The sequence below is a fragment of the Lissotriton helveticus genome, chromosome 1_1 (assembly GCF_964261635.1).
Source record: "Lissotriton helveticus chromosome 1_1, aLisHel1.1, whole genome shotgun sequence".
Classification (NCBI taxonomy): Eukaryota; Metazoa; Chordata; class Amphibia; order Caudata; family Salamandridae; genus Lissotriton; species Lissotriton helveticus.
In genome coordinates this window covers 1,109,307,923-1,109,329,376 of record NC_136057.1, presented here as the reverse complement: position 1 = coordinate 1,109,329,376, position 21,454 = coordinate 1,109,307,923, and the positions used below count along the sequence as shown (strand labels likewise).

Here is a 21,454-nt window from a genome sequence, read left to right as displayed (position 1 = left end):
CCAGACCATCACAAATCGCATATTTGGTTGCATCCTTGCTATTTTTGGTTTGAACCAAGTAGACTTTTAAGACTTCCAGGACTGCTAACAAGATCTCACTGGCCATGTTGCAAATTGTGTTCATATAACGTCCTACTTGACAAACTGTGTGGACCGACTTCAAGGTTAAGCTGGCCAAAGCGAATATTTTTTCCCGGAACGCAACAATCTTTTTCGACTCCTTCGGGGTGGGGCTGGGTTGTGGGGAATGAATTGGATTCACTTTGCCATTGGAAACTTGGACAGGAGAAGATGCTGCATAAGAGCATCAGGTCACCAAGTGCCAGTCTGTTCAATGGTGGGCAAGAACAAGGATTAGACCAATTGCCCGTAAGAGTGCAAGTGAGGGTTTCATTGTATGAGTATAAGGGTTCAGATAAAGCGAACCCAAATTGTCGGACTTCCATAAGGATGTCTATCTTTTTTTTTTGTTTCGTCATTTTTTTTATTGGGTAAAAAAACACTCAGTAGTACGCCGAACGCACAGTAAGATACAAAATGCAAATGACAACATAGTCAATACATAAATAGGGGGGGGGCCTGGGGAGGAGACGAGAGGTTAGGGGTGAGGGAGGGGGGAGGGAAAGAGGGGAGTATACTAATGAAGAGAAACATATCATCAACATAAACAGGGCGGCAAATCGAACAGCTTGATGTACAGCACTCGACCCAGTATAATGGGCATCAGATAGGGTGCAGCAATCATTCCCCCTGTCAACAGCAAAGGTGGGGGCCTCAAGTCGTGGTCACGAGTCTGAGATAGCCTCCACTTGGAGGAGGAAGCGTGAAGGAGAGAATGGGGGGGCGTGAGGGAAAGAAAGGGGGGGTGAGGGGATCCGCCTGTTGGGTCTGGGTGAGAGGAGCATTAGGAGTCTCAAACATCGGCAATATGCTTAGAGGGGAGAGACAGGGTGTGGTGTGCTTGGAGGGGCGATTCCGTCGGTCGGTCGGTATGAGGGAATATCTGGTGCCGCATGGGCAGTGTCCCTGGGGAGGAGATTGGTGCGCAGGACTGTGAATGTGCAGTGGCGGCTGGCCTTGCCAGAAAGGGAGAGCGTGTGCCTGCCTACATGTCCGATAATGATGCCTATCTTAACTTTCACAGACAGTAGTTGCAAGTCCATAACCTCAGCAGTATGTCTAATTACTACAGCAACAGAAGTACTCACTTTCCTTGACAGCCTAAGAGGAGGCGAAGTACCAAGGCCACTGGAACCCTATAAATCCAAGTATGAAATGCCATCATAATGTGGGGGATAAATCATCCCCATCATCACCACTGTCATCTCCAGGTGGTGGTAAACACTGGTCAGAATTGGAACCAAAAAGAAGGAGCCTCTGAGGATGGCTCTGTGGTAGTGGAAGGTATTGTGTGAATCAGGCCGTATGGGACCCTGGTGTGCTGGAGTGGAGTAGGAGTGTGACATCGGTCAGGGTTTGGATGAATTTGTCTCCAGGTCAGACACCAGAGTGAGCTCTGCAACCCCTCTGGTGCCAAAGGTACCGGCAGGAATGGAAGTCGGCATCAGACTTGTTGCGGGACCTGAGGTTGATTCCAAGGTTTTAGACAGTGCAGAGGATGGATCCGCCAGCAGTAACTTGACTGGGGGCTCTTGAGGATCCTCAGAGCCCAGATGCAGGCCAAAGGGAGACAGAAGAGTGTCAAAAATATGGACTATGGCCTCCTTAAAAGCCTCAACCAGAAGCAGCGTTGCCAGTGGCATAGGGAAATCAGGTCGTAAAGGGATTAATTGTGAGATCAACTCCTCAATCAGATTGGGAGCTAGATTGAGAAGCACTTTGATGCTCTTGAGACTTCTCTTTTAATCCAGCCTGGCGCCTGGAGAATATTCTAACAGTGAAGGCTCTGAGGTCAGAAGTATCCACCAGAATACATCAATTTACTGAACTTGTCTTTGAAGTCTTAATAACAGACTTCTTCTCAACAGCGAGGAGATAGACGTTCTGAGATGCACAGTCAACTATGCTGTACAAGCCGAGGGCTGGCTTCTAATTTAGAGTCTCAAGGAATTGATTAATGCTGATTCATCAGGAAAAATAAAGGTGTCCTATTTCAGGGTCTGGACATCAAGAGGTGGCTCCTTCCAATAATTGTTACATAATCATTATCTTTACCACTGTCATCTGAGTCTGTACCATCATTGTAAACAGTCTTGGGCAGTGGGTTTCATTTTCGGAGACAGAAGCAGTCATAAGAGGAAAAGAAGGGAGAGCTGGTGGATGCTACGGAAGGGCCAAATGCATCTGTGGCTACAGCACTGGCTGGACTGGAGACTATGGCAAAGACAATCTGGGCTGCAGAAGAACAAGAGTCTGGGGTTTCAGAGCTGACTAATTTACGGAGTTTGGAGATCTTTTGGTGGAAAACTAGTAAAAGTTTAAGTGAGTCCATTAAGTCCAAGAGGGGCGCTCACCATCAGTAGCAGTGGAAATAGATGCTGATCTGAAGTGAGGGAGACCCAGTATCAAAGTATTGTGGGTTCTGGCAGTAGTCTCGGTCCTCTATGAAGACATCTGGGACCATCCGTCCCTGGTTCACCTTGACAATTTTCATCACAATAGATCAGCCCTTATTTACTGTAATATTCCCCTTTTTGGATAGACGAGAATTCCTCCCAGAGTTGATCAGGAGGTTCCAGTATAATCCGATATGACAGACTGTGGACTAGATTGCTAGTTAGCACTATTGAGATGGGAACTGGCAGTGGTGCAAATTATGTTTTTGTCAATGATGCAGTTGATGACTGGGACACTACTATTGCTGAATGTGTGGGTGTCAACTTGCGTGGTCACCAACGATCCTGGCTTTATGGAGGATCTTGACAAGGTTGATGGTGCTGTCGACAATGAGGTTCTTGATGAAGAGGATGGTCTTGCTGCCCAAAGCACCACTCATGACCAGTGCTTAGGCTAACAAGACTGCCACCAAAGCTGTAGAGCTTGAGGCGCAGAAGGCAGATGAAGAGTCAGAGGACTTTGCTTTCTTGTGAGGGTTTTCTACATTAACTAGGAGTATGCTCTTTCATAGAAGAAGCAACGGGTTTCGAAGTGGGAGGCTAAATTGTCTGTCCGCAGGAGGCTTTGATTGAGTCCTTGCAGCTGGCCAGTTCTGGTTCCTTGACAGTGAATGAAGGGCCTTTTTCATCCGGAGAGCCAGCCATCAGGGCAACACGCAGATGGCCTTCTCGGAAATTGTACTGAAAGTCTTAGAGATAACGAATTTCTTGACAAACTGTCGACTCTAGACAGAAGAAGGAGGTGGATTTATTGTGTGGTTCATCAGGATAAGCATTCTTTGCTGCACAGGTGTCACCAAAATAAGGAGACAAGATCGCACACGGTCAACAAGCCAAAAAAGAGAAAAAATCATATTACATTCTGGAGCCGAAGGTGGTGGCTAAAGCTCTAGAGAGAAGGGACCGTAAAAATGCTGAGTATCAAAAATGCTGGTGAAGAGCAGAGATCGGAAGATTCCATTCCACTCACTTGACATGCAATTATGCTTCTCAGGGAGTAAAAAATGTGCTTCTTCCCACCACAGTGGCAGGAGTTCAGGCTACTCAAAGAGGTGGATAAGCTATAAATGGTATACATCTGTGTATATGTACACGGTTGTTGAAAAATCGATTACTGAAGACTCCCAAGGGCAGAGGGAGAGCAGTTCAAGCATGTGAACCTGTGGCAAATCCAATTCTAGAGGACTACTAGCATTATTAAAAAATCTATATAGGCATTTACACCAGTAGAGTATCAAATTCACTAATCATAACTACCTCACGCAATGAAAGTGATTCGCCTGAGCTACTTATTTATAAAAGGGGGTGTCAAACACTGGAAAGCAGCCGATCTGTGATGTAATTCTATAATATCCATGCACATGATTTTGACACACAGCACATCTGAACCGAATTCATTTATTGCGTCAGTAATTATTTAAAAAATCTAGGATGGAATCATCCTTCCAGTACCTACGATGGACACCCCTGATTTAAGCGTCTAAATTCTATTCACAAACCTATATGAGGGGGAATCGCTCAGTGTGCTGCACCTCAGACCTGTGTTGCACTTACTCGAGGCAGGATGCGTGTCGCAGTTCAGAAGTACATTGACTGATGCTTTTGTGAACGTTGCAGTAGGACTCGTGGGACCGGTCGGAGCTCGCTTTATCCTAGAACCCGAACCCCATGGGGGGCCCAAAGTGCGTTTCCATCATGTTCAGCTTCTTCAACTGCCACGGCTGCATACGTTTGCCCATTAGCACTGTGATGTGAACATGCGCATTTAAAGACTATCTCCTCCGCCCTCATCTCCACTTTACTGGAGGCAAGAATAAAGGGAGTTCGTCGTAAAGTGAAACGTTTTTTATTTTTCACATTTTACTAGTCAGAAGTGTGTCAGCCTAACACGTGCACAGCGCCAACGAGCACCATAGTTCTACGATCTACACAGACGATTCCTGCATCTGTGGCCTGCTGTAATTATACTGAGCATCGCATGAAGGACATGATGCTGGCATGTAATCGGATGTAACCGTGTTTATAATCTCCACCACAACTATCTGCTACAGTTTGTTAGTTGTTATTGTTCTCGTTCTCATAAAATCAAATGTCAACTCAGTAGCTGCAAAGAGACTTTATGTAATAAAGCAACAATGGCGGACCTCCTATGCCGCACCTCGTGCCAGTTCCTATACGTGGGTTTGCTGTGCAAACTACCTCCAAGCCAGCTGTTGAATGACGTCACTGTGCTCCAAATCAGAGAATATTGTTATGAACAAGGGTGTGCAGCTCAAAAAGTCCAATAAGCCAAGAAAATTAGAGAAAATAACTTCTTTATACCACATAATCTTTTTTTTAAAAAAGCATCAGGTATAAACAATCCAGCCAACGAGTTTCATTCCCATATAGGGAACTTCCTCAGGGCAAAAAATGTATCACTTATTAAGAATACTTTGTAAGAGATGCCAGCAATACTTGTTAACAGCGGTTGTTTAGAAGCGGTTGACTTCTCACAACGAATAATATATTTGTATGTAGGCCTGTCGTGACTGCCCAAGACACTCCACTGAATTTTAGTAAATAAATCCGTATACACGAAATTTCAACTGGAAAAGTAATATGGAGCGCCTCAAAGTTTTCTTAATATTCCGAACAAAATGTTCCAACATTTTCATATGGTACAGTGTATTGCACCCATATATATTCTAAGTAGAAATGCGGATTCCTTAGCGTCGCGCACAAATCTGTCCTTCTCCTCCATATCTTTATGTCATGTGTGACATCCTCAGACAGTTGTTAGCTTAAAAATCCCGGCTATCAAATATTTTGTAGCAATGCAGCCTTTCATTCTAAAGCTGAGCAAGCCACCAATTTATAGGCAGAGCGCTGTCTCTGCACAAAATGCGAAACCACATACTAAGGAAAAGTCAATTATGTAAATCCACAACGGGTGCTACGCAAAAATATCATAAGACAGTGTAAAATTAAAAAAAAATTGTTTCCATTTATTATTTTAAATCGGATTACTGCATGTAGTGACAATTATTCAAATTTATAGTTTGGAAAACTTCAGCATAATGGAAGTAAAGTTGTTTGCCTTTTCTTACACACTGCCTAGGTTTCCGATCACATACGATTCTTTAATGGCTCTTTAGATGTAAAAACAACAATCGTAACCCTTGGTGCATTGACAAACTCGGCAAGCTGACACTTCAAGCTCATCAGTTTTAATGGAAATGGTGCAAGACCTATGACCTTACACAAAGGGGCTAGCTAACTCACAAACTGTATTTTGTAGTATGTTTAGTAGTACTACACTAGCTCCACTCCTAAACAACAAAATGCTATTCACAAACATATCTGAGGGGGAATCTAAGTTTCCTATCTTTTCTGTGCAGAGATCTCAGCCCCAGTATGGAGTCTCTCTGTACATGTACATTTTAGTGGTCAATTTGGGGACGGCGGAGTGGCTGGAAATTGGGGAATACTTACTACTAAATGAAAAGGGTATAGGGAGAAGTACAGAGGGATTAAAGGTGGGCCAGGGAAGTGTTTTGGGAGTGATATGCAACCAATATTGTTACAAAATAGTAAAACCACTGCTATTCACAAACTACACTTCTAAAGTTACCCTAGTTAAAAAATGACCCACAACATTTGTACTGCAAAATCGTCCCATAGAAAATAATGATGGTAGGAATTTAAATTTGAACTCCATAGGAAATCATTTTAAAAATTACATATTGTTAAAAAGTAAAGACTTTTTATTATTTTTTAATTTGTAAATAAATATAAGTATAATTTTAAAAAAGTGGAATTTTTATAATAACGTAAAACTAATAATTTTCATTTCATGTATCTACATTAATTAAATATTTATTTCAGAAGTTAATAATGCTTTTAGCATTATTTTGTTCTCCATTAAAAATACATATAAAAAATAATTAAAGTTAATATTATACATCAAGTTTGTTTGTTAATCTCATTTAAAGTGTAATCAACTTTTTGTTCACTTTTTTCCAATACTTAACTATAGCGAGCTCTCCTCCGTACCTACTGCGAAGATCTCTGCCTACGTGTGAAAAGGTGCTAGTAGTAACTACACATGCAAATTGGGCTCCAACAAAGGGTTTCAGGTGGTGGGGACATGTAAGTCTCCACTTTGTAGTAAATTTACACTTGTAAATGGTGAACAGCCAAAAGTAGTACATTTACTACCAAGTGTAAGAGTAAGCATGTAGATTTACTCACATGTAAATTTACCTTGGTGGATATCCTCCTAAAAGTTATATTTGCCAAACACCAAGTTGTACTAAGACAAGACAAAAGTTGCAAAAAGTATATTACTCAAAATCACTTACGTCCCTAATCTTCCCAGGGAACTGTTTAGCATTATAAATTAACTTAATCTTCCGCAGTGCATTGGAGTCCCTATTATCCAAACTAGCACTCTTTAATACAGAATTACATTTCAGCTAAAACTATTGCTACACCACTGGCTCTACTGATAATTACAACCAGTGCTCTTTCAACCTCCTCACTCACCCAGTTCAACACTAACAGTTGACACTCTCTTGAGTACCTCAATTAAGCCTTTTGGCTTCCCTGATAACTTCACACCCACATTGTTAGACCTGGAATTCTTGGTGTGGTTACCCCTGACTTTTTTGCCTCTACCTTCTGTATTTTTTACACTGGGCTGGATTTTGTTTTGCTAGTTTAGATGCTTTGGGCACTTTGCCACAGCTGATCAGTGCCAAAGTGCAAGTGCTCCCTCTGTAAATTGTTACTGTGATTGGTTATCCATGATTGGCATATTTTCTTTACCAGTAGGTCCCTAGTAAAGTGCACTAAGTGTGCCAGGGCTGGTAATTCAAATGCTACTAGTGGGCTTGCAGCACTGATTGTGCCACCCACATGAATAGCCCTAAATGAGGTCTCAGGCCTGCCACTGCAGTGCCTGTGAGCAGTTTGTTAACTGCCATGTTGACCTGGCCAGTGTACCCACTTGCAAGGCCTGACTCTTCCATTTTCTTACACAATGGACACCCCTATGGTAGGCCCAAGGTACCCCTGGGCAGGGTGCAGTGTCTGTGAATGGTAGGACATGTACTAGTGTGGGTAACATGTCCTGATAGTGGAATATAGCCAATTTCGTTTTTCACTATTGAAAGCCTATCTTGCCCAAAGGACATAATGGGGAATGCTGTGTAACATGTTTACCTGCATATCTTCCCATAGGAGTGAGTTTTAAACTTAAAGTCTGATATCCCTGAACTCAGAATTTAATAACATCTTTTAGGGAGGATGTTTTTTTAATTCTGTGTTTGAAAATAGCACTTCTGGAAAGTGGCTATTTTTTTGTTCAACCTCTCTGTGTACCTCTGGCTGTTTGTGGATTTACTGTCTGGTTTGAGAGTGACAGGGGCTGGGGTGGCTCCCGGAGTCTGGGTGAGTCAGCACTAGGCTGAATAGGCCGATCTGCATTTGGAGTGGTGGGAGGAGTAGCACCTGGGCCATAATAGGGCTGTGCCTGCCTTCTACAATGCCTGCTCCACCTCCTGCGGTGTGTCTGATGACCCTGGCCCACACTCACAAAGGAAGAAGATGTGCACTGACAGAGTGCACCCAGAACTGGTTTGGACCGGGTCCAGGACTCCTCACACAGAGAACAAACACTTTTGGGGTATAAATATGAGAGCTGAAACCCCTGAAAGTTAGACTACTTTGTGATCAAGAGGAATCCCTGCCAAAGAAGATCAGCTGAAGAGATTGAGGAGAAGTACTGCCCTTGCTGTGTGTCTGGGGTTGGCCTGCAGTTTGCGGTTTCTACTGAGGAAAGGACCAAGGAACCTTGATGTGTGCTGTGTCCCCTGCTTGAAGAAGGACTTTGCTGTGTGCTGGGTCCATCAGAAGAAAAGTCTCCAAGGGCCTGAGAAGAGCAGGAGTACGGTTTCTGAAGTCCCAGGCACAAAAGGACTGCACCCTTAGCTTCCCTGAACTTCCTTGCTGGGAGCTCTAATCTACAAGGAGGGCCTGTAACTGTGTGTGAGGCCTTTTTGCTGTTGGGAGCTGGAAGCGTGATGCAACGATGGAGAAGCGTGTCGCAGCAGCAGCCGCTGTTGCATCACGAGGAACCGTGCCACCGCTGCCGCTACTTGCTGCCGCATCACCGGTGAAGCGTGTCACAGGGCCATCGCATCGCTGAGGAAGCATGTCGCCGCTGATCGCCGTTGCATCACCGGAGAAGCGTGTCGCAGGGCCTGTCGCTGCTCAAGAAACCACTGATTTCCCCGCACGGCCGACAGGCATGCACGCATCGCCTCCACGTTGTCGCATTGCACCGAATGCAATTTTGTCGCATCGCACCCGATCGTCGCAAGGCATCAAGGCGTCATCTTGTCGCATCGCGACTGGAGCGCAGGAAGAATCAACGCATCACCTTCTCTGCAAACCTTTTGTTGTTCTGCGTTACGCATCCAAGGTACTTTGAGAGTAAAGTGTCGCATTTACCATTTTCAAGATTATTTTTGCAACAACCTTTTTTTAAAGACATTCTACTGAGTATCTGTATGTTGGATTTTTGTCGTTTTGGTCATGTGTAGTTAGATGAAGATATTTTATTTTTCTTAACTGGTGTAGTGTCCATTTGTGGTGTTTTCACCATGTTACTGTGAGTGTTGGTATAAATACTTTACACATTGCCTTTGGGATAAGCCTGTTTGCTCGTGCCAAGCTACCAAGGGGGTGAGCAGGGGTTATCTACAGTGTGTTTCCCCCTTACCCTGACTGAAAGCAAGGGTCCCTATTTGGTCAAAGGTACCTACCTCTGCCAACTAGAGACCCCCAGTTCTAAAACGCATAATGTATCTCCATTATCCACATTTTATGGAAAAAGGGCAAAGTCAAAATCCTCCAGGTAAAGCCTTTGTTAAACCACAAAGGTAAGAGTAACTTCAGACCAATCCCTCAGTTGCCTTTTATTGTTAAAAAATATGGAAAAAGTGATCAACTTCAGTAGGATGTGGAGGATCACTATATTCCTGAATTTCTACAAGTGGATTTCTACCTTTGCAGGAGCACTAAACTTGTTGATGTTTCAGTTCTTGACAACCTCCCAAGAATAGTTGATGGCAGTGGTGTAAAGGCCCTGATCCTCTGTCTGTGGCCTTTGACACCATCAACCATCCCATTTTGATTTCAATAGGTATACATTTAGGCAATTTGGGTTCAATTCTCACTTCCGATCTAGAGAACTATCACCAAGTATTGCCTCTACCACCTTTTTGGTCCGAGCCCAAATATCTCAGTTATGGGTCCTGCTAGGCTTCATTGTGCCACCCCTCCTGTTCATTTACATGCCTCTCCTGACAAAACTACTCCATCAGGAAGGAGGCCATTTTTATTGGTATGTAGATCATATTCAACTGATTTGTAGCCTTGCAAACAGTCCGGTGTTCACCTATCCAAAAACTACAAACTATCTACCTTTGATTCGATGGAGGATGTCCAATAATTGTTTGAAGCTGCACTCCTCTACAACTGCGCTTCTAAATTGCCCTGATATCAAAAGTATGCCATTGTTTAATCAATACCTTCTTGTGGGACCCATACCAACAGCTGTAATGTCTGTATGTAATCTGGACACACACACTGATTTAAATCGCTCTCTAAAGACCCAGACAGCCTAAGTAGTTAAGACTTACTTCTGGCATCTTAAAATTCTCAGATCGCTGCTTTCTGTCATTGATAATCAGTTCTGTGTGGCGTTTCTAAATGCCCTAGTCCAATCGAGATTGGATTACATCAACACAATCTACCTTGCTACTCTGCAGTCTCTTTTACATCCGCTTCAACTGGTCCAAAATGCCTTTTAACAAGTTCTTAAAACCTGAATTGCTACTTACAAAGTTAGAGCTTTTCACGTTGCAGCAGAAAAAACCTGAAACGCATTTCTATGCCATCTTTGCTCACAAATTGATCTGCTGCATTTCAGTAAACAACTAAAATCTTACATATTCAGTATTTGCTAACTTTTTAGATTCCACATTCACCCACGGTTTAGCTAGCGCCAAGATGTTTCAGCGTATGTGCACTATAGCAATATCCCTCCAAAGACCATAGAAACATCCCGAACGCATGTTGCTTTTTAAGATTCAAGTGTTGAAGACTGTAGTCCTAGTAGGTCACCCAGCCACCTCCTAAGTAACTATGCTCAATTCAGGCTCACTCCCCAACCACATGAGTCGCCCTCACTTTTCAGACCCTCCGAGTTCTGCCCGTAGGTTTTGCCCACATGACCTTTAGTCCTTTGAAAACCGCCCTACACTTTTTCCCCATTCCAGTTCACTGCACAATTGGAGCTTAATTCGTTACAAACCACGATGGCCCCACCATGCACAGTAGCTGCAAACCCCTTCCTCAAGGACTACCAGGATTGGGTGAATGTACAATTTACTTAGCTCTGTTTCTGTATTGTTTAATATGTTCAAAATTTTAATAAAAATTGTTAAAAAAAAAAAAAGTCAGGCTCACGCCTACCAACCACTTTGAAAAGGTGTTGAATTGTAAACAAAATCCTATTCGCATTTATAATAAAACAAGCACAAAAATATTAAACAACTTACCCCCATTACCACCGCCCTCCCCTAAATCCAGTGCCGATTACAGTATGTATACAATACATATTTATTTTGCAAAATACATTTCTAACCATTAAGATGTTGAATGCGCATGTTGCACCCAGTTCAATCTTAGCTTTGGTGGTGATGGAAAAAAATCAACAGCAGAGGTGCTATCGATTTTGGTCTTCTTTACTGCTGCTGGGGGATACGGGAGTCATTTTGTACAGCATCTTAAACCCATTAAAAGTCAACGTCTCTTTGCATCAGTTACACAGCAGCAAGTGAAAACTGAAAATAGTTTTGTCAATTTACATAGCACATTTGTAGTCATTAAATATCACATATATAACATTTGAGTCGGTGTACGAATCTATGGGTATAATTGTAACCTAGAAACTTACCCTCATCTTTGAGCAAGCCTCTTGCGTGGATTCCGTCCCCCTTATTTCTTTCATCAGTAACGATCCTAAGTACTAAGACAAACATAAGATAACATTTGTGAAATGTACAAAGGTCTCTTTCAAACAGAAAGGCATAAATGCGAACAAGGCTTCAGCAGACACAGTCTTGTGTTTACAAGTGGCGCAGATCGGGTGAGGCCTGTAGGTCAAGGTAACGTTGCCCACCTTGGACTTCGAGGACACCACTTACGCCACCCTAGACGGGCAAATGAATTTCATCAAGACAAGTATGAGTTCTGAATCAGTTATTCTTCGAAGTGCAGAGCACAAACTGCAGGCATCAAAATGACCATTTGTGCAAATGTGTAAAAAGAGGGATGGGCCCCTTCCAGTGCATGCGCTTATCACACGATCTAATCATGTAACCCAGCACCTGGGGGTGCAAGTATGTTGTACAATACAAGGAGTCAAACTCGATACCCATGTCCAGTGTAACCACACTGTGCAGCCACGCTCCACCAGAATGAGGTCCACAATTCTACTTGTATCCTTTGCAAAGAAGTAAAACAATATATTGCAGTTACATAAGAAATCCTCAAAGCTCCAGCAAGACAGTTGTCCATCCATATCAGACTATAATTTTGGCAAGGGTTTAGAAGTGTAAAGATGAACACTACAGCCGGATCCCCAAAAATAAAAAAAAGTCCTTTTTATGAGCCAAGGAGAATGAGTATACAAAAAACAGCAGTGCATACATTTGGGAAGTGTAATGTGCGTCATCCTTGATTAATAAAAATCTCTTTATAGGCTAAAATTCATCCCATAAGTAGAATCCAGGATCACACTATAATCTGAATTCTCTGGGGAACGTTCATGAAGTAGGGCGAGGGTTAGGTGTTATATGAAAAATAAACGAACAACGATTTTGTGAGGTGTCCTCCAGTTTAAAACCACAAAGCATCACCTGCTCAATAACTGATATATTGGTAAAGAGGGCAGATGAACATAATTTGTTACAACATTCAAGTTATCTATAGGATCCTATGATACGATGAAATGGAAACAATGTCGACCACAGGATATGGGAAGTTCTGGACTTTGTTGTGAAAGGGCATCTGCCAAGAGGTTCTGGGAACTAGGAATGTAGTTTATATTGTATTGTAATCGCATTTACATAACGCTTACTACCCCTGATGAGGCGTTGAAGCGGCTTTTTCAGTGAGTAGCAGGCTACTCCAGAACCCATAAAAGATTAGTGGTGAATTAGTATAGTGAAAATATGAAAGTAATTTGAGCAGTGGATATGTAAGTTAGTTATGTCGATTGAGAAGGATAGTGGTGGGACAGAAGAGGGAAAAAGGTTTGCATTTATATAGCGCCTGCTACCCTTGATGGGGTTTTGAAGCGATTTTTCGGCGAGTAGCAGGCTACTCCAGAACCCATAATTGATTAGTGGTGAATTAGTATAGTGAAAATATAAAAGTAATTTGAGTGGTGGATATGTTAGTTAGTTATTTGGATTGAGAAGGATATTGGAGGGATAGAGAGAAGGGAAAAGGTTTGTCTTTATATAGCGTTTGCTAGGCTTGGGATGATTAAAAGGGAGGTCAAAGGGGAAGACTCTGAGGGAGGGTTTAGAAAGGCTTGTTTTAGGGGATCGGAATAGTAAAAAGAGGTATGAGATGATGCAAGGAGAGGTGGAGTAGGGAAGAGTCTTGAAAGGGTTATTTTGGGGATCATAATAGTGCTATGGGGTTTGGGATGAATGAGAGAGTGGAGGTCATGTATATATTGCTAGATGTATAGGGTGGGAAATAGGGTAGTGCATTGCATATAGTAGAAATAGGTTTGAGATGAGTCAGAGTTGAGCTAGAGGATATATTGAGAGTGGTATAGGGTGAAAAATAGGGTAGTGCATGGGATATGCTGAATTCGAAGAAAAGTTATAAATGAGTAAAAGTGATAAATATATAAATCCAAAAGTAATAAAGATATAGATCCACAAGTACATGGAAGGTATATAGATGCATAAATCATATTGAAAGAATAGTATGTCCACCGTGCCTGATTATTGTTTCAGCATGACATATTTCAGTGAAAGCGTATGTTTCTGTGGCCCATAAGTACCTCAAATGGTTATTGTGTTCCAGTCAAGAAATGTCTCCACTCGGGACAGTTACCTTTATAGCAAATACGGAATTCTTACGTTTCTCAATCAGTCGATTTTTGAGGGAGATAAAATATTGGATGTTCGAGTTAATCATCTTGATGTCGAAGGAGAACCGCGCCCATGGTTCTCTCAAAGGCAGTCTTGAATATAGATTTATTTGTGGGATTAGGATGGGATAAAATAAGGCATTGCATATAAGCTTTTTTAAGTTTTAAAAACGATTGTTACGCTCGTGAATCCCAATGGGAGCCATGTTGCGTATTTATTTTTTTAAGACTCTACTAATGTCACTACTTACATCAACAAATTTCTCAGTAGAGTGCCCAGAAAAGTACAGAGCCGAGCAAGTACTGGGTTCCCTTTACATTTGCAGGAGATGTACATTCGACGATCTCAGATATTTTCTTAGCATTAACCAAAATCTGAAACAAGATATCCAATATCATCCTTACCATATTCACATTTTCGGGTTTACTGAAACACATATGTTACCCGCATTCTAGACAGAACGTGAAAGGCGAGTTAGCCATCTTCTTTAGGAGTCTTAAAATAAATGAGAATGTTATTTAGATCAAATCCAACACATGAATTCAGTGTGTCAGGGAATATATGGTCAGCAAATATGAGACAGCGGCCGCCCTGCACAACCCAAAGGGCATAGGTCTATATTCAAAATGTTCAAAGGGTTTGCTAAACTGCCTTTCTTCATTTGTCACCATCTTATATTCTTAAAAGGAATCATGTCCTATGTAGGTCTAATTTTGTGAGGATACTTTTTTCACTGATTCTAAGAGGTCTTTCGTAAGATATAACATATATCTGTCTTTTATGGTGATCTTGTGTAAATCACAATATTCAATATATTTTTACTTGCAAACAAAAAACATTCGAGCACCTGCCGAGGGAAGAATAAAGGGAAATCGAGCCTTTCTGCAGTTTTCCTGTAAATATGGATCTAATACCTTTTTGTACGACTCACACAGAGAATTAATTCACTCAAGAGGAGCTGTAGTTTCCGGCTCAGTTACAATGGTGTAATCGAATTCCCTATTTTGAGGAAGGGGAAAATATGTGGGTTTAAGGAATATATTTTAAAAGGCTTCTTAATGTTGTTAATGTTGTGGTACCACAGTGAGATGTGCAATTGACATACATTAATAAAAGCCCTAGGTCAGACTCCTTCATTGGTGAACAAACCCCTCCCTCCATAAAAACAGTGATCATGACAGAACTGTGAAGAAATGGGTACGATTTGTGCTATCCTCATGTTATACAGGTTGTGTCACTTGAACCAAAGAATTCAAAATATTGTGGCATGATGGGTCGACACAATTACATTAAAAAGAGACTATTTTCTGATAATTCCTGAAGGAAACAGAGGAATAGTCATCTCCTTAATTGGTCCACAGGCTAAAGGGGACTATCCCCTCTCTGAATATGTTCAGATGTCTTCTTGCAAATGCGACCTCAGTCGTCCACTTATCTTCAGAGCACATTTCACATGATGCACAGTTTGATAACACAGGAGTATATAATACAACTCCATTTTTTAATCTAATACAAACATGTAGAAGGAATAAGCGGGAGTTAGAAGTAGAAGTTATTTGTGAGAACTAAACAAACAGAAAACACTTCTAGCCGGGCTTTTGCATTGCGTGGGATTCTCTGAGGTCCTACAAGGCCTATTAGAACTACATGACCTGTTTCATTACAGTAAAGACATAACCCTGGCTTTTGATATCTTTCTTTTACAGCTTCAGTTATCATCCCCTTGGCTGAACCAGTCTGCATAAGAATCATAGGTCCACCTCGCAGGGATAAATCAGTAATGTTGACAAAGCATTCCACAATCAGTCTTGCTGTAAGTAATACCATGGTCTATTAATTTAAAACGTGTGCATAGGTTCTTCTTGAGAAACAGCATCCCACCATCGAAGAAATAATCGAAGCATACCACCTAAACAGGAGACTCAATTCTTCATTTTCTGAAGTAAATTGCTGAATATGGTGTTCTATCACTAGAACTATGCCAATTAGTTCAGCAAGAACTGTAGGGAGATGGGTACATGCTAACTCATCTTTAGTCTCTTTCTTCAGGCCTCTTCAAAATGTAATCATCTGACTCCTCTCCACACAAGTTACCTCAGCCAATAGTTAAGAGAATTGAGGGACATATGAGAGGACTTCCGAATTAGCTTTTTCAATATCACACAGTGCATTTTAGGCAGAGAATTCAGTATCCGTTCATTAAAACATTCATCTAGAAGTTGTCAGGAATTCAGAATAATAATTACCAGGAGATGCCACAGGAGGCATGCCCAGGTTAATAATATATTACACAAAGAATGTATTAGATAATCAATCTCTGAAAGAACTTGTGCAAATGGGGAAGGAAACCCCACAAATGTACTGTCAAGGAGTCCAAAACTTCCTTGGGTTTAGGGAGGTGGTCAGAGACACGAGGCACACCCACAGTGGCTAGAGGGGCATGATTCTGAAATCTAATGCCTTCCATAATGCAGGATTGTCAAAATGCAACAGTTGCAGCATCTGACACTGTGCAATGCGAGCTAATCTCTGGAAGAGAATAATGAGCCCTCTAGGGCTACAAGTTGTTGATACCAGCCTGTCAACAGCAGGGAGCAACGTCTGCACTTTCTTCTCTTGTCTTGAATGTGTTGCAGCACATTCTTCCTAAATGTCAGGCTCCCCTTACATATGGTGGTAAAGGAAATTACATCATCTAATAACTACGGTGCCTCCTGGTTTGGTAAACAGTGTTGGATTAGCATGAAGGGGGTGCCATCTTGAACTGGGATAAAAAAATAAGTCAACTCCTCCTTGCACTACATTTCTTGTTTGTATCAAAGATGGGTGAGTGAAGGACGTAATCACTGGATTCAGGTAATATTTTTATGGGTTTCCTTGGCCAAAGGCATAAATTGTCTTTGTGTCTTGCTGCCGAGCAGCATGTATATTGAGCTGGTCAGAGGACATCAGGGAAACGTGTATGACTGATGGATGAAATCACCTAGTAGGAGAGAGATGAGGACACTTAGAGGCCAGACACCATACCTGAATGATAGACAACAAGGACACAAACGCTGTTCCTGGGAACAACTGGTAAGAAGCACGTGTCCTTAAGAAAACTATGCCCCACGGCACCAGGACCTGGCATCGCATGTCCACTCCGGCACAACAATAACCTTACTTAGTTTTTAATGAAAATTATTGACCATCCTAGAAGATTCTTGAAAGATCAATTATTAATTTAATTTATGAGTTGGAAGTTCCAGTTTCAGCTCCAGCAGACATGTTACTAGATAAAATCATATCTCGGCTAATATTCAAATCAGGAGAATCCTTGGGTAAGGTAAACATTGTTCATCTTCTGTTTTCTGCCTATATTTTAAAGCAAAACTAATAAAATGTGTGTTCATTTACAACAACCTTCGGTTCAAATAATGTATGCGACGCAGTGCAGCTGACCGGAAAGAAACTGTTTGTAAATGTATATTGAAATTCTTCATTACTGCACCTAGAACCCGAAGAAGGACCATCTAGGAGTAAAACTCTCCTCACTTAGAAACGCTATCTCTCTCCTAACTAATGCCATCACCTCCACGCATACCTACTCTCCGACTCCCTCACAATACACCATATCCCCACTCATTAACAACAACAACAATCCCAACCCTTCAACCGTCTTCCCCCCTAACATGATTACTAACATCAACAACACTCACCCGCTCACTAACAGCTCCTCCACAAATTCCACACCCGATCAACCTTCGTCAATCATTCCAATCCATAATACCATCACGCCCCACTATCCTCAACTGGATACGTACCTTATAACCTCAGAACTTATAACTCCCACAAACTTACCTTCCGCTCCCTGCTCACCCCCAGCCACTAAGCCACTTCCACTTCAATCTACTTCCACTATGCACCCCACCTATCAATCTACTATCCCTGTTCTCTTAGGTACAAGCAGATTCCCCCTTCTTACGAAATCCCCTAGACCTCCCCAGCATCTGAGAACTATTCCCCCCTGTCCCTCAACTCAACAACCTGACCCCTCTCCCCTACATTGCATGTTGATCAACTGCCAATCCGCCTCCCGCCACGCCACTGAGATTGCAGAAACGATCCTCAGCTAAAACATCGACATAGCATTCCTAACCGAAACCTGGCTCACCGCCCACTCCACTCCGATCCTCGACTTGCTCATTCCCCCAGGTTACTCAATCATCAAGAAAGACAGAATCAAGCAAACAGGAGGAGGACTTGCTCTAATTTTTAAAACTGAACATAACATCACGCTTGTCTCAAGACCCTTCATCCTTTGAATACCTTTGTGCAGATCTCTGTATTCACGACTCCCCCACCACTCGGCTGCACACCATCTACCATCCCCCTGGAAATTGTATCTCTTTTACTGAAGAGATGTCTGACCTCATTATCCAATCCTCTCTATCACACTCTAAGAATATCTTCCTTGGTGACTACAACGTCCACTGGAATAAAATTGATGACCCTGCTATTATCACTTTTAAGAATACCATGGAAATCACCAACATGACCCAACTCTGCCATTCTCCCACTCATAATAAAGGTTCCACCCTTGATGCTATCATAACTAGCAATGATCTAGCCTCCCTCTCTAGTATACTTCCTATCGACTGGTCTGACCATTACCTCATCCTCTTCTACGTGAAGAGACCCACGAATCACCCCGCCCCCATCAGCACCCTACCGATGAAATCTACACGCAACCTTCACCTTATCCCTCTTGATGAACTGGAATCCACAATTAAAACCTGCTTACTTCGCCTCCCTCTCTCTGACAGTACTAATGACCTAACCAACCATTATAATAACTCTATTCTCCAAGCCCTTGACGAAATTGCCCCAATTAAACTCAAACAACAAAAAAACAACCCTCCCAAATCCTGGTTCAACTCTGAACTCAATAATGAAAGACGATCCCTAAGACAATCTGAACGTGTTTGGAGAAATCATCCCACCGATGACAATCTTACCCTCCTCAGAACTGCCAGAGTCCAATACAAAAAACACATCTACAATAAAAAAGCCTCCTTTCTCCGGTCACAACTTGACCAAGCTAAAAACCGACCTAAAGAACTCTTTAGCATTGTTAAAAAACAAACCTCCACTGGCCCTCCTAAAATATCTGCCTCTATTGACAAATGTGAAGAAATCGCCAGCTTTTTTAGCAACAAAGTCAATAAGATAGAACTATCCTTCTCCTCCCTCCCCCCCTCTCTCCAACCCTCCCACACTCTACACACCCTCCCCAACACCCCTTTATCTCTTTCGTCAACTCTTCCCACTCTCCTCGACCCATCTCTTACCCTTCCTGCTCTCGCGCATTCAGACCTCTCTACTAATAGACTCATAACTAAAAATAATGCTTCTTGGAGTGAATTTAGTCCCGTTTCAGTGTCATCGATCACTAACATCATGACTAAACTCAAACCTTCCTCCCATTCCAAAGATCCTCTTCCCGCCCATTTGGTCCAAGACCTCAAATCTACCATTGCCCCTATTTGGACCAATATCATCAACTCCTCCCTTGCCACTGGTTGCGTCCCAGCCTCCCTTCAGCTTGGTCAAATCTCTCCCATCCTGAAAAACACCTCTGCCGACCCAAATTACCTTAACAACTTACGCCCTATCTCTAACCTTCCTTTCCTCTCTAAAGCCCTAGAAAAATGTGTCCTATCACAACTTGAGAACCATATCCTCGACTTTAATCTCCTTGATGTTTTTCAATCCGGTTTCAGAAAAGGCTGTAGTACAGAAACGGCAATGTTAAATATATCAGATGACATTCATCGCTCCCTTGACAATGGTGAATCCTCTCTACTGATCCTCCTTGACCTCTCGGCGGCATTTGATACTGTCCATCACCCCACCCTTCTAAACACCCTCAAAGATCGATTTGGCTTGGAAGGCACTGTACACAAATGGTTCTGCTCATTCCTTCAAAACAGATCACAGCAAATCAAACTTAGCCACTTCCTCTCTAATCCTCAACCTGTCTCACTCGGGGTCCCTCAAGGATCCATCCTCTCCCCCAACCCTTTTCAACCTTTTCATGGAACCACTCACCCTCATTCTCAAAGAAGCTAAAATGAGTTACCACCTCTACGCCCACGATACACAATTATACTACAAGATCAAATCCCACAACAACATCCTTCACCTCAACGACACCCTAACTAAAGTACAAGCCTGGTTCCATCTAAACCATCTCAAACTGAAACCCAAAAAAACAGAATTCATTCTTTTCACCCCCAAAAACAATACCCTTCCCATCCAAATCTGGATCAATGATATCAAAGCTCTCAATTGCTCCCTCTCCACCTCTAACTCTGTTAAATCACTTGGCATCAGCATCGACCAGAATCTCAACCTCATCCCCCACATCAATAATGCCGCCAAAAGTGCTCTTTTCACCCTTCTCCACCTCAAGAAACTCAAACCTTTCATTCCAGCTGATGATTTCAAAATCGTTGTCCAATCGCTAGTCCTCTCCAGGATTGACTATGCTAACGCCACCCTTGCCGGCACCCCTAAAACCCATCTTGCACCAATTAAATCTGTCCTCAATCTAGCTGCCCGACTCATCTCTGACTGTAAAAGATTTGACCACATATCGCCCGTCCTCAAAAATCTTAATTGGCTCCCAATTGAAGGAAGATCCTCTTACAAGATTGCCTGTATCACCCACAAAGCTCTTCATCAAAACACCCCCGCCTACCTTGCAACTAAACTAAAAAAAGCAGGCTGCACCAGGTCCCTGAGAAGCACCGACTCCCTTCTCCTGATCCCACCTAGACTTAATTGTCAAAAAACTCAATCCCGTGCATTCTCTGGTAATGCTCCTACCATTTGGAACTCACTCCCCAAAAACCTTCGCTGCAACCCCTCTTACTCTCTTTTCAAAAAAGAACTCAAACTACTTCTCCACAACTTATATTGGGGTACCTAACATGTCCACTCTCTCTACTCTTATACCCTCCCCCCACCTTGTCTGAATTCAACATCTTCTCCCCTGTTAACTGTTTCGCCTATTTTTAATTTGTACCTGTCTCTTACTCCCCCACCTTATCATATACTTTTTGCAAACTGTATCCCGTTGCTAATTCCGCATATATTGCTATTCTATCCTATTGTGTCTAACTCTGTTGTAAAGCGCTCTGATACTCCAGGGTCCTGCAGCGCTATATAAAACCCTTGAAATAAATAAATAAAATAATAAATAAATAATACAAGTTCACGAAGAGACAACATACTGGGTCATAACATGCTAGGCCATATTGAAGATAATATTTACAAATGTCTAAGGTAATCGTTCAGTGCAATGCAAAAGGAGGATACCTTGTTCCAAGCTGGGATAGAGAGAGTCATCTGGTTGCAAGAAGGGGGTCTAAAAAGTATGACTGCCCTAGGGTATGGCATTATTTATGCCGAAGGAAAAGAATATCAACATGATGGCAGAGAGTACAATCCACGTGTATAATAACCAAGAGACACGTTTTAAAGACCTGGTGATAGCCACACTTTTAATAGATAGACAGTGCTATTCCTTGTAGCAGGGGCAATTTTTGAATGCTTTGGTTGACACCTCTCCTCTATCCTTTTCGAGGTAGAACTATGATTGAGGTGGGC

General features: G+C 42.3%; 1 protein-coding gene across 3 annotated transcripts in view; it reads right to left on the bottom strand.

The window, feature by feature from the left end:
- Positions 1-21,454, bottom strand: part of ANKS1B (ankyrin repeat and sterile alpha motif domain containing 1B) — a 518,817-nt gene that overhangs the window by 220,516 nt on the left and 276,847 nt on the right. For all 3 annotated transcript variants that reach the window (XM_078656438.1, XM_078656449.1, XM_078656460.1), the window contains one exon: positions 11,584-11,655. In XM_078656438.1, coding sequence (XP_078512564.1) covers positions 11,584-11,655 — 72 coding nt within the window. The remainder of the gene's footprint in view (positions 1-11,583; positions 11,656-21,454) is intronic.